Source organism: Culex quinquefasciatus, chromosome 2 (genome assembly GCF_015732765.1).
Source record: "Culex quinquefasciatus strain JHB chromosome 2, VPISU_Cqui_1.0_pri_paternal, whole genome shotgun sequence".
NCBI classification, from domain to species: domain Eukaryota; kingdom Metazoa; phylum Arthropoda; class Insecta; order Diptera; family Culicidae; genus Culex; species Culex quinquefasciatus.
In genome coordinates, this window is record NC_051862.1 from 213,910,248 (window position 1) to 213,923,879 (window position 13,632).

Genomic DNA, 13,632 nt, shown 5'->3' on the forward strand with positions numbered 1-13,632 from the left:
GTCAAAAACTATTCGAAGGCTATTCAAAAACTATTCAAAAACTATAGAAAAACTATTCAAAACCTCTTCAAAAACTATTCAAAAACCTTTCAAAAACTTCAAAAAATATTCAAAAAATATTCAAAAAATATTCAAAAAATATTCAAAAAATATTCAAAAAATATAAAAAAAAATCAAAAATATTCAAAAAACATTCTAAAAATATTCAAAAAAACATTCAAAAAATAAAAAAAAAATATTCAAAAAATATTCAAAAAATATCATTTTTTAAAAATCTAATATATTTAAAAAATTTCAGAATGTTATTAAATTAAAAAAAATAATAAAAAAATATAAAAATCAAGAAAATTTTGAAATCAAGGAAATTTTTAAAATTCGCGAAATAATCAAAAAAATAAAAGTTTAAGATCAAAAATGAAAAAAACTCATTAAATTAATTAAATTATTCATTTCAAATTAAATACATTTTTAAATTAAAAAAAAAACTGAAATTTAAGAAATTCATAAAAAAAATTTTTAATTTATGGAACATCTTCAATGTTTTTAATAAAAAAATAAAAAATTTAGTACATTTTTAGAATTCTAATTTCAAATTTAAAATTAAATTTTAAAAATTAATGAAATTTTAAAAATCCAATAAATTTACATCATTTAAGAATTTTGAAAAAAAAAATAAAACAGTCAAGAAATTTTTTTGACTAAGAACACTTTTGAAATTCATGATATTTACACAATTTGAAAAAGTTTAAGATTCAAATAATAATTGTAAACATGTTTTTTTATTTTTATAAATTTCATAATTTCAAGATTTTTTAATTAAAAAAAGTATCAGACTCAAGAAATATATGAAAAACATAATATTTTTAAAATTAAGGAAATTTTCAAAATTCAAGAAATTTTTAAATTTTATTAAATTTTTGAATTTATTTTTTTTTCAATTGAAACAAAAAATCAAAAAATTTAAAAAAAATCAAGAAATTTCAAGAAATGTCAAGAAATTTCGGAACACAAAAAAATCAAGAAAATAACGACATACTGAGAGATTAAAAAAAAACGATGTTTTCAGGGAACACAAGAAGTTAAAAAAAAACATTTTTTTCAGGAAATTAAAATTTTTTAGAATATTCTAAGAATGAAAAAAAAATCAATTAATCTAAAAGTCTTCTGTATTGTATCTGAGCGAAAAAAAAATTCATTTTGGATAGTAAAAAAATTTTATTGTATGCTAATTAATAAACTCAAAAGTAGAAAGTTAGATTTCTACGAGTTCATAAAACTCCTGGTGTGAAATTTTGATTTTGCTCATTAACTTAAAACACTTTTTTTCCTTATTGATCGAGTTCAGAAAGTTTCCAACATACGTCTTTAATCTCTTAACTTAGCCAATTTACTAGCTCAAACATGCTTCCAAGAAAGACACCCCTCTGCCAATGTGGTACCATTTCCCGTCATTTCAAGCTGCTGCTTCCACATTAAATTACCACTTACACACGGTGTATGCCACGTTTCAAATTAGGTGACGGATCCTGCTGCTACTAACTTTCCTTCTCTCTTCGCTGCTGCTGCTCTGTCGAACGCTGCGCGCGACTTCATCAATTAACCTTAAAAAGGGAAAACTTTCGCTAACTACCTGGGTGCTAACTCAATGTTCTTCGCGTTGTGTCTCTTCGTGGTGGTGGCGGTGATGGCTTAAGTTTAACCACGTGTATCAAACGCCATTATCTCCCGGGGTTGGAAAATCCAGCAAACTGACGACAAAGTTCCAACCTCCTCCTGTTTGTAGTGGGTTGGGGTGAGTTGGGTCTGCGACTGTAAATATGGCTGATCCTGGGGGCGCATTAACGCGTACTAATTAGCAATTTATGTGTTTGCTTGCGGTGTGTCCCCACCGGGCTGGTGTTCAACCTCCCGCACAAATGGAGCCAGATTTAGGAGCGTCGGCAGAGGACGAAAGGACGAGTTTTGCCTCCAACGAACCAACGAATGTGCGCTTAATTGGATTTGCGTTAAAAGCGTGTCGCGTGGTGGAGTTGGGAGTTGGGATTTTTTATTGCTCGCTGGATGCTTTTACTACTGTGGGTTGGATTTATTTCCTGCTCCTGGGAAGGGGGAAAAAAGCGCGGATTCTAACGAGGATTATTTATTTCCACTGGGACGTCCCTGCGGGTAGTCGGTACTAAGCAGTGTATTTTTTATTATTTTCAGGTCAGCTTTATTGAATTAGATTGCGAAATTAATTAGCTCAGCTTGGTTAATTGACTTCGTCCTGGGAAGGCTGAGTTTGTACAACCAGAAAGTTACCTCGTTGGTAGAGGAATCGAATCAATCCTTTTGGAATTCATATCAGTTTGTTTTTTTTTAGAACAAAATTTTCAAAGCATTGCTCAAATAGAAACTTTAAACAATTGTCCCCCCCAAAATTTTCGCTCAGCTGCTGCCAAGTGACCAAGTGACCAATTTGAATGCATCTTTTATTTCAAAAAGAAAGGAAACTTTCCGCTGCTTTCCAAAACCTGAGAGACACACAAAACCAGTTTCGCACATCAGGTGGCAATTGGCAACTGCTTCACAAAGTGGCGGAAAACTTTTTGGCCCAGGAAAAGAACTTTTCCTCGGCTGCAGAGAAGCATAAAAATGTATGGCTTTAACTGATTTTCCCCGCAAACTTGCAGAGGTGCCCCGCCGGTGGTCGTTTCCGGGGAAAAGTTTTCGGTCAGGACGAAAAGTTGGACGATTTTCCCACTGCTTGGGAAGGTATGCGGAAATGAAGAAAAAAGCGTACTTTTTTTGTTTTCTTAAGAAAAAGTACATTCTGCCTCGTGAAGACCAATTTGTTCCAGGCTTTTGGACGGGGGACAAAATGGCCGCAGCGTGAGTTGATGTTCCCGTTTTTCGAGCAAGTAATTGTCTTCTGCACGATGAAAGATTCCACTCAACTTTTGAGAAAAGGGGAACCTCTTCTGGGAAGATTCCGTCCAGAACAAATTATTGTAACGATGTTTTAATTAAATTGTCTGCTTCGATGCTCCCTTCGAAATTGTCAACCTTTCTTCGAAAGGAAGAAGTTTGCTTTTTCTGAAAAAGCACAGCATTTCAATCTAAATCAGCAGAATTTTCATTTTCTGCCGAGCAAGACATTATTTTGCTATTTATTGTCGTATTAAGAGGCCATTAAATTAGAGCGACTGCCCAAAGTAACTTCTTCTCTGGTCACTTTTGCAGAGTTTTATTTTCCTCTCAAAAAAAAAGTAAAACCCACAATGGTTTCCTTTCCCAGGACCCAGTAAAAGCAGAATTAAATTGATAATCCCTCAGAAAAGTCGGAAATCAAAATTGAAACCGGAAGAAAAAGATAAGCCTCCCCGCGAAAAGTCTTTCGCAAAATACGACCCCAGATAGCAATCAAGAAAGATTTCAACCAAGATTTTGCGGAGCGGATTCGGTGAAAGGCGACTCGTAAAATTGGATCATGGTTTCGTGCTCTCTGGCACCGTCACAAGGGCACTTAAACTTAATTACGCTGAAAAGTGGAACGACTCGCTGGTATTTATTGCTCTCTTTTCCTTCCACGGGAGTGATCTTTGATTCCTCGGGAAAAACTCGATGAAAACGATTTCGTCTGAAGTTTAGTGAGTCGAATGAAAAAGTTGGAAATCGTGGGAAATTGAGCAGGCTGGATTTGGCGAGATCTTTGACGAAACTCTTTCGCATTTTTTCACTGAGCAAAATAAAAAAAAACAGATAGAAAAAAAATTAAAAATTTCTAAAATCTTCAAAATTATCAGAATTTTCTTCCAAATCTTCAAAATCTTCAAAATTTTCAACATCTTCAAAATCTTCAAAATCCTCAAAATCTTCAAATTCTTCAAATTCTTCAAATTCTTCAAATTCTTCAAATTCTTCAAATTCTTCAAATTCTTCAAATTCTTCAAATTCTTCAAATTCTTCAAATTCTTCAAATTCTTCAAATTCTCCGAATTCTTAAAATTCTTCAAATTCTTCAAATTCTTCAAATTCTTCAAATTCTTCAAATTCTTCAAATTCTTCAAATTCTTCAAATTCTTCAAATTCTTCAAATTCTTCAAATTCTTCAAATTCTTCAAATTCTTCAAATTCTTCAAATTCTTCAAATTCTTCAAATTCTTCAAATTCTTCAAATTCTTCAAATTCTTCAAATTCTTCAAATTCTTCAAATTCTTCAAATTCTTCAAATTCTTTAAATTCTTCAAATTCTTCAAATTCTTCAAATTCTTTAAATTCTTCAAATTCTTCAAATTCTTCAAATTCTTCAAATTGTTCAAATTCTTCAAATTCTTCAGATTGTTCAAATTCTTCAAATTCTTCAAATTCTTCAAATTCTTCAAATTCTTCAAATTGTACAAATTTTTCAAATTCTTCAAATTGTTCAAATTTTTCAAATTCTTCAAATTCTTCAAAATCTTCACAATCTTCACAATCTTCACAATCTTCACAATCTTCAAAATCTTTAAAATCGTCAAAATCTCCAAAATGTTAAAAATCTTTATAATCTTCAAAATGTTTAAAATCTTCTAAATCTTCAAAATCTTCAAAATCTTCAAAATCTTCAAAATCTTCAAATTCTTCAAATTCTTCAAATTCTTCAAATTCTTCAAATTCTTCAAATTGTACAAATTTTTCAAATTCTTCAAATTGTTCAAATTTTTCAAATTCTTCAAATTCTTCAAAATCTTCACAATCTTCACAATCTTCAAAATCTTTAAAATCGTCAAAATCTCCAAAATGTTAAAAATCTTTATAATCTTCAAAATGTTTAAAATCTTCTAAATCTTCAAAATCTTCAAAATCTTCTCATTGTTATCCGAGCATTCGTTGGTGAAGGTTGTCTGAATCAACATGACTCGTCGCGTCCCGGCGCAAAACGCCGGCAATATTGCCCTACCTGCGGCTCAAGCAGGCAAAAAAGTGGGAATTTCCAAAAGGAAGGTTGAGGCCTCAACTGATGGCCAAAAACCGGGAATTTCCAAAAGGAAGGTGCTTTTGGAAGTGACATCGAACAGCAAAAAGACGAAAAAGAGCGACGGTACTGTACCGATGGATGAGGAGGAGGAGAACTCTTCATCGCACGAGGAGCAGCTTTTGAAGAACAACAAGTTTGCTGGACTGCCTGACGAGGACCAGGTAGCGGAAGCAAAGGAGAATGAAGTGAAACAGCGAAAGGAGAAACTGCCTCCTTTTTATGTGAGGCAATCAGCAGCAACGATCGACTTTCGTGCGGGGCTGGTTGAACTCATCAAGTCTGGGAAAGTCCAAGGCAACATTCGTCTGTGTCAGGACGGATTTAAGGTGCTGGTGCAATCCAGGCAGCACTATCAACTGGTCAAGGATTACTTGACCGAAAACGAGGCGGAGTACTTTACCCATGATGTCGTCATGGATAAGCCGTACAAAATCGTCGTCAGAGGTCTGTACGACATGCCAGTGGAGGAATTAGCTGCCGAGCTAAAAGTTTTGAAACTGGATGTGTTGGCCGTGCACAAAATGAGCCGACGCAACAAAGACATCAAGTACCGTGACCAGCTCTACCTGCTGCATTTGGCTAAGGGATCGACGACGCTTCCTGAGCTGAAGGCAATCCGAGCGGTTTTCAACATTATCGTGTCGTGGGAGCGATACCGACCAGTGCATCGTGACGTCACACAATGCTTCAACTGCCTGGGCTTCGGGCACGGAGGTAAGAACTGCCACCTGAAGCGTCGTTGCGCCAAATGTGGTACCGATGCGCACATCACATCCCAGTGCATCCAAGATTCGCTGGTGAAGTGCCTCAACTGCAACGGTGAGCATTCGTCAACCGACCGAAAGTGCCCCAAGAGAGCTGAGTTCGTGAAAATTCGGCAGCAAGCATCGACGAAGAATCAGCCTCAGCGTCGTAGAACTCCTCCAGCCCTGGTGGAGCAAAATTTTCCACCTCTTCAACCGCGACGCCAGGTCCCGAACTTGGCACCGTTGCCGTTGGATCCCAGGAAGAGAGCTGAGATGAATCATCCACGGCCGGGTTCCAGCCAGGAGCCGAGACCGCCACCACCGGGCTTCAGCCAGGAGCCAAGACCAACCCAAGAACCAGCAGTTGAGGAAAATGGTAATGATCTTTACACCTCAACCGAACTCCTCAATATTTTCAAACAGATGTCCGCTGCACTGCGTGGATGCAAAACCAAGACCCAGCAGATTGAAGTGCTGACCTCGTTCGTCATCCAGTATGGATCGTAGGTCCCTCAAGCTGCTGAATTGGAACGCTTGCTCCATTAGGAGGAAGAACTTAGAGCTGGTGGATTTTCTTCGCGAGAAGGAGATCGACGTAGCTGCCATCACGGAAACTCATCTGAAGCCCGGTGAAAAAGTTTATCTGCAAAACTACAAGATCGCGACGCAGCTCGACAGGACCACCTCTGGAGGAGGAGGTGTGCTTGTCGCTGTTCATCGTGATCTCAAGCCACGCCGGCTGCCACACTTTAAGCTGGACATCATCGAGGCCGTTGGAGTGGAAATTCCCACTTCGGTTGGCCCAGTACTCTTCATTGCTGCATACTGCCCACGTCAGGTGAATGCCAGAGATGGTTCAGCAGCAAAACTGAAGGGCGATATCCAGAAGCTGACACGGCGGAGCGCAAAGTACATCATCGCTGGTGACCTCAACGCGAAGCATGAAGTTTGGGGCAACAGCAGGAGGAATCGGAACGGAGTGATTCTGCACAACGATCTGCAAAACGGATACTACAACGTTGTGAGTCCGGATCGTCCAACGAGGGTGGCTCGGTCTGGGAATCACTCAATCATCGATTTCTTCATTACCAATATGGCTGAGAACGTGGCTCATCCTGAGGTGTTTGAAGAGTTGAGTTCTGATCACTATCCGGTGGTTGTGGAGGTTGGAGCTTCCGTTACTCCGCAGCGGCAACCAACCCGGAAAGATTACCACAACGTTGACTGGCAGCAGTTTCAGCAAGTGGTCGACAGCAACATCGACTATGATCAACACCCGGAAACTTCTGCCGATATTGATCGTTCGCTGGAGGTGATCCAGCAGGCTATCAACCAAGCAGAGGCTGCCAACGTTCGGGAGGTTCCTGTTAATTTTAAGGTAACTGATATTGACGTAGATACTAAACACTTGATTAGACTTAGGAATGTTTATAGGAGACAATATCAACGGACTGGGGACTATGACAAAAGATTTCAGTTAACAATTTGAACAAAATCATACAAGACCGACTTGACAATATCAGAAATCAAGAATTTTCAAAACATGTAAGCCAGCTTGGGAATTATTCAAAACCATTTTGGAAACTTTCAAAAGTTCTTAAAAACAAACCAAAGCCTATTCCTCCTCTTATTGTTGAGGATTCTCCTTTGATTACATCCGAGGAAAAGGCAAATGCACTTGGGCTTCATTTTGTTAGTTCTCATAATCTTGGCGCTTCCATGACCAGCCGTAAAGAAACATCAGTTGCCAATAGTATTTCAACAATCAATGACTCTACCTTTGAATTTCCTGCAGATTCCCATGTTTCTGGTGAGGAAGTCAAAGTTGCAGTTAAACAAATGAAAAATATGAAAGCTCCAGGCTTTGATAACATTTTAATCTAGTGTTGAAAAACAGAGTGATCAGTTCTTTCAACATCTAGCCAATATTTTCAATAAATGTTTGCAACTTGGTTACTTCCCCACCAATTGGAAGCTGGGCAAAGTCATACCAATTTTGAAGCCTCAAAAGATCCAACATCGCCAACAAGTTATCGTCCCATTAGTCTTTTGAGTAGTCTGTCCAAACTCTTTGAGAAGGTCATCTATTCAAGGCTTTTGGATTTTACCAACGATAATAATATAATTTTGAATGAGCAGTTTGGCTTCCGAAAGGGCATAATACTGCTCATCAGCTTACGAGAGTAACTAAAATCATCAAGCAGAACAAGCTTGAGTCTAAATCAACTGCTATGGCTTTGTTGGATGTTGAGAAGGCTTTTGACAATGTTTGGCATGATGGTTTGATACATAAACTGTATTTATACGGTTTTCCAATGTATCTTATCAAAATTATCCAGCACTATCTTTCGGAGAGATCGTTCAGGGTTTTTCTGAATGGGATTGCTTCTGGATTATTCAACATTGATGCTGGGGTTCCCCAAGGAAGTATTCTTGGCCCACTTCTGTACAATATTTTTACATCTGATTTGCCTACTCTTCCTGGTAATGGTGTGTTGTCACTTTTTGCTGATGACACTGCCGTTATTTATAAGGGTAAAATAACCAGATATTTAGTTGGCCGTCTTCAGAAGGGTCTTGACGTTCTTTCCGAATACTTTGGCGACTGGAAAATTCGCATAAATGCAGCCAAAACTCAAACCATCATTTTTCCACTTTCCAAATCGGCCCGATTTGTCCCAAAGGATGATGTTTTGATTAAAATGAATGATGTTTCAATACCCTGGTCAAAGGAAGTTGTATATTTAGGTCTCATACTTGACTCGAAACTATTGTTTCGACAGCATGTAGATAAAATATTGAACAAGTGCAGCATTCTCATCAGGTGTTTGTATCCTTTAATTAACAGAAAATCAAAGTTATCTTTGAAAAATAAGCTAGCAGTTTACAAACAAATAATTTACCCCGTTATTGAGTATGCAGTACCTGTTTGGGAGTGTTGCGCTAGAACTCATAAATTGAAGCTCCAGCGTGTCCAAAACAAGGTACTCAAAATGGTTTTGAATGTTCCTGGCTGGACAAGATCAAGTGAGGTTCATGAATTAGCAGAAGTAAAAATGTTGGATCAGAAGATTCAAGAAAAATGTTTGAAATTCAGGGAAAAATGTGCTATATCTGAATACCCCTTGATTCAAGGATTGGTTTAGTTTATGGTAAGATTAAGTTAGTTTTAGGTTAGGTTATGTTTTCTTAATTTTTTTCTTCATTGTACCTAGTGTTACAAAAATGATAAATCATATACTTTTAAAGTTATGAATATGAACAGTGTTTAAATCACGAAAAGCAAACTAAAGCTGAAGAGCCACAGCTGACCACTTATTATGTAAACCAAATGTAATTATTATAAGAAAGATTCAATAAAGTATATTTAATTCAAAAAAAAAAATTCAAAATCTTCAAAATCTTCAAAATCTTCAAAATCTTCAAAATCTTCAAAATCTTCAAAATCTTCAAAATCTTCAAAATCTTCAAAATCTTCCATATCTTCAAAATCTTCAAAATCTTCAAAATCTTCAAAATCTTCAAAATCTTCAAAATCTTCAAAATCTTCAAAATCTTCAAAATCTTCAAAATCTTCAAAATCTTCAAAATCTTCAAAATCTTCAAAATCTTCCATATCTTCAAAATCTTCAAAATCTTCAAAATCTTCAAAATCTTCAATATCTTCAAAATCTTCAAAACTTTTAAAATCTTCTATTTCTTCCAAATCTTCCAAATCTTCCAAATCTTCCAAATCTTCAAAATCATCAAAATATTCAAAATCTTCCAAATCTTCCAAATCTTCCAAATCTTTCAAATCTTCAAAATCATCAAAATATTCAAAATCTTCAAATTTTCAAATCTTCCAATCTTCAAATCTTCAAATCTTCAAATCTTCCAATCTTCAAATCTTCAAATCTTCAAATCTTCAAATCTTTAAATCTTCAAATCTTCAAATCTTCAAATCTTCAAATCTTCAAATCTTCAAATCTTCAAATCTTCAAATCTTCAAATCTTCAAATCTTCAAATCTTCAAATCTTCAAATCTTCAAATCTTCAAATCTTCAAATCTTCAAATCTTCAAATCTTCAAATCTTCAAATCTTCAAATTTTCAAATCTTCAAATCTTCAAATCTTCAAATCTTCAAATCTTCAAATCTTCAAATCTTCAAATCTTCAAATCTTCAAATCTTCAAATCTTCAAATCTTCAAATCTTCAAATCTTCAAATCTTCAAATCTTCAAATCTTCAAATCTTCAAATCTTCAAATCTTCAAATCTTCAAATCTTCAAATCTTCAAATCTTCAAATCTTCAAATCTTCAAATCTTCAAATCTTCAAATCTTCAAATCTTCAAATCTTCAAATCTTCAAATCTTCAAATCTTCAAATCTTCAAATCTTCAAATCTTCAAATCTTCAAATCTTCAAATCTTCAAATCTTCAAATCTTCAAATCTTCAAATCTTCAAATCTTCAATTCTTCAAATCTTCAAATGTTTAAATTTTGAAATCTTCATATCCACAAATATTTAATTTTAAAAATTTCGATTTTTAAATTTTAAAATAATTTAATCAATGAATACAGAAGTGTAGGTATCCGTGAATTTCATAATTTTAGTGAAAAATACCCTTTTCTTGAGCCGTTTTCACTTTCAACTTTTCAAAGTATCAAAGAAACTTCTGATAATCTAATAAAGTTTTATTAAAAATATTTTCAATCAATTTTATCAAATATAAGTTGTTGACTAAATTTTTTCCTAATAATACCGAATCTTGTCTTTTTAAAACATGAATATTTTGTAAATCCAGAAATAATCCGAACTTATAAAAAAATTTGATTTTTTGATGCATTTTTTATAACTCCAGAAACTTGACTAACATAAAAGTTAGTTTTTCTGTAAGTTTTTTTAATAGTTTTTTCTTACTCTTGCTAGTGCCTTAGTTAAAGAAATAATTGTTCCTAAATGGATTATGATGCAACACACAGCTGTAACTCCAAAACTCTGTTATGCACTTCAAAATAACTCATTGTATCTTGATTATTCACCAATAAAACCGAATTGAATTGAATTGAATAAAAGTTAGTTTTTTTTAAATCTTTTGATACTTGATCTGTAAAAAGTTGGAAATTGTAGAAAGATAAAGCATTGACTTTTTTACGCATAAAAAATCACTAAACGAATCAAATTTACCTAATTTATGTTTTGGAAATGTTTTTTAAATTGAAATATAAATTTAAAGTTCCTATTATTGAATAAACAAACCAACTGGCCTTCACCTAGTTTTATTGATGTTTTATAGTAGCATCCAAAAAGCTTTATAGTTTTATTTGGGCTTCCACCTCAAGAGCTAATCAAAAGGTTCTAACAAGGTTTTATGCCTCAAACTTTAAACCTTGTCACACTTAAAGCCAAATGGCATTCAATAAGGTTTTATGAAAGTTTTAATACTGTTTTTAAAACCCTATGTAAATTCCATGCCAAATGGTTTTATCGCATGCTTCTTTAAAACCAAGGGTGTTTTAGCTGTCGAGTGCCATTAGGCATGAAAAAAGCTTACTTGAAACCAAAAGCTCCTAAAGAGCATTTAACGAATAAATATGACGCTAAACGCGTGTTTTCAACTGCGAGAACTAATATTTCAAATAATCATAATTACCTTCAAAATAAATTATTTCATCATCGCCATTTTTGCAAAACATCTCCTTTATATCATTTGGCAAGACGAAGATTTGTTGCCACAATAAAACCTGTTGATAGTATTCAATTATAAAGCCTTGAACTCCAATGTAGGTTACAAAAACAGGCCGTAACAACCATTTTCGGAGGTCCTTTTGGAGTTTAAGAGTGGTTTATAGAGGTTCCGGTGAGGCTGTTATGACTAAGTGATTTTAATGTTGGTTTTGGCTGATAAGTTTTAAAGCGACTGTGACAGCTTTGATAAAGCCTCAAATGTTACTTGGGAGATCAGCAGATTTAAAAAGAATAAATTTTAATAAGTGAATTAAACATAAGAACTTAAATAAAATGTTTTTCGCAAATAAGTAAGAAGTTCCTAACACTTTCCTAATTATTATTTTAGTTTATTATTGACACTTTACCATTCCTAATGGCTCTTGAGGAAATTTACTAAAATTTTAAGGTAGCTCTCTAGTCAAAACATCCGTCACACCTTTCGTCGGGATAATTTATCTTTTCAGCCCTTTAGCAAATCATTCCTCCAAAAAACAATTTTCCACCTAGCACGTGTTTCAATTTGTCAAAATTTCGCCTACTTAGCCCCGTTCCCAACCCAAGCTTGCACGTTAGCTAACCCTTTTGGTGTGCATGTGACACTAACTTCCTAATCTCCCTTAATCCAACCTGACTCACGTGTGTGTTTGACTAATGCATGCCATCAATCTACTGTTCATGGTAACGGAGTGCGAGTGTGAGAGTTCCTGAACTCCAAGCTCAGCCTGTAGGTTTGCCAGTGTGTTACCAGTCAAGCAATTTAATTACAAGATTAATTTATTTCCCCCAAAATCCTGCCACTAAACCGTTTGCCCTAATCTCCCCATCCTCCTCCTCCTCCTCCTCCTTGGAATGCTTTTTGACCTAATCGTTTAACCTAGTCGCACACACGTCTTCCACCATCAACCTGAGGATATTAATTAAATTTTATCTTTACTTTTCTACCTTTTCCACACACATGCCACGGGACCCCCCTTAATTCAACCCAAAACAGGTGACTGCCACTGACGGCGATAAGGATCGGCCCCAGAACATCGTGTACTTCCTCACCGGGCAGGGTATCGACCCGGACAACCCGGCCAACAGCAAGTTCGACATCAACCGGACCACCGGCGAGATCTTCGTGCTCAAGGTAAAATAGTCAATATTTGCAAAATTTTCACCTTGTTTGTTTTTTGCTTCGCAAGCAATCTACCTCTCTCGAGATGATGGCTTCTGATCTCTTCTCGTAAATCAAGAAACTTATGCAATTTATCTGGGCGAGGCCGTGTTTTTCTTCCGGTTGATGCGCGTAGCATTTCCCTGGGAACGCGTGGGAGGCAAAAATGATGGCGTTGCCTTCGCTGCCTAGACATTGATGCCTGGGTGCTCGCATCCCGGAATGATGAAAGTTAATCTTGTTTTCCTTAACCGCTTTAACGGGAGGAAGTGAGAACAGAGTTGTAAATAATTGCACAAGTTTTATTAATGATTCAAACGAAACTATTCAACATTTTTTTAAAAGTATTTTGATAAGCTTAATTCTGAAAAAATGAACAAAATTATTATCCTTATCTTAAATTTTGATATATTTTAATACATCAATCAACATTTTTCAAGTTGATGCCAGTAAACGAGTTGAAATGTTGTATGAAACATTTAGGCTCCCTGAATACGCTCAAATGGACAGAATTGAATTTGAGTACATTTACTGCCTGTAAAAAAATCCTAAATATCAAGTTAAATGCTATGGAATTATCCAACACATATTTTTTCTGTGTATTGCGTAAAATGCTCTAAAATACAATTCTCTCGATTACAGCGTCGATGACTGACATCATCTTCAATCATTTTAAATTGTGATTTATTCTAAAAATTCCCACCATAGAATTGTTTTACAACGAATACCTTCTAATCCCCCAATCAAATCTCCACAGCCCCTCGATCGCGATCAACCCAACGGTCGGCCCCAGTGGCGCTTCACCGTGTTCGCCCAGGACGAGGGCGGCGAAGGACTGGTCGGGTACGCCGACGTGCAGGTCAACCTGAAGGACATCAACGACAACGCGCCAATCTTCCCCCAGGGTGTGTACTTTGGCAACGTGACGGAGAATGGAACCGCCGGCATGGTGGTGATGACCATGACCGCGGTGGACTACGACGATCCGAATGAGGGTGAGTAGATTTGGGCGAGTTGG

At 35.7% G+C, this 13,632-nt stretch overlaps 1 protein-coding gene across 1 annotated transcript in view; it reads left to right on the top strand.

Annotated features, from left to right (window-relative positions):
• Positions 1 to 13,632, top strand: part of LOC6050285 (neural-cadherin) — a 103,884-nt gene that overhangs the window by 47,920 nt on the left and 42,332 nt on the right. Inside the window, exons 5-6 of the mRNA XM_038253578.1 lie at positions 12,450 to 12,587; positions 13,372 to 13,609. Of these exons, the coding sequence (XP_038109506.1) occupies positions 12,450 to 12,587; positions 13,372 to 13,609 (376 nt within the window). The remainder of the gene's footprint in view (positions 1 to 12,449; positions 12,588 to 13,371; positions 13,610 to 13,632) is intronic.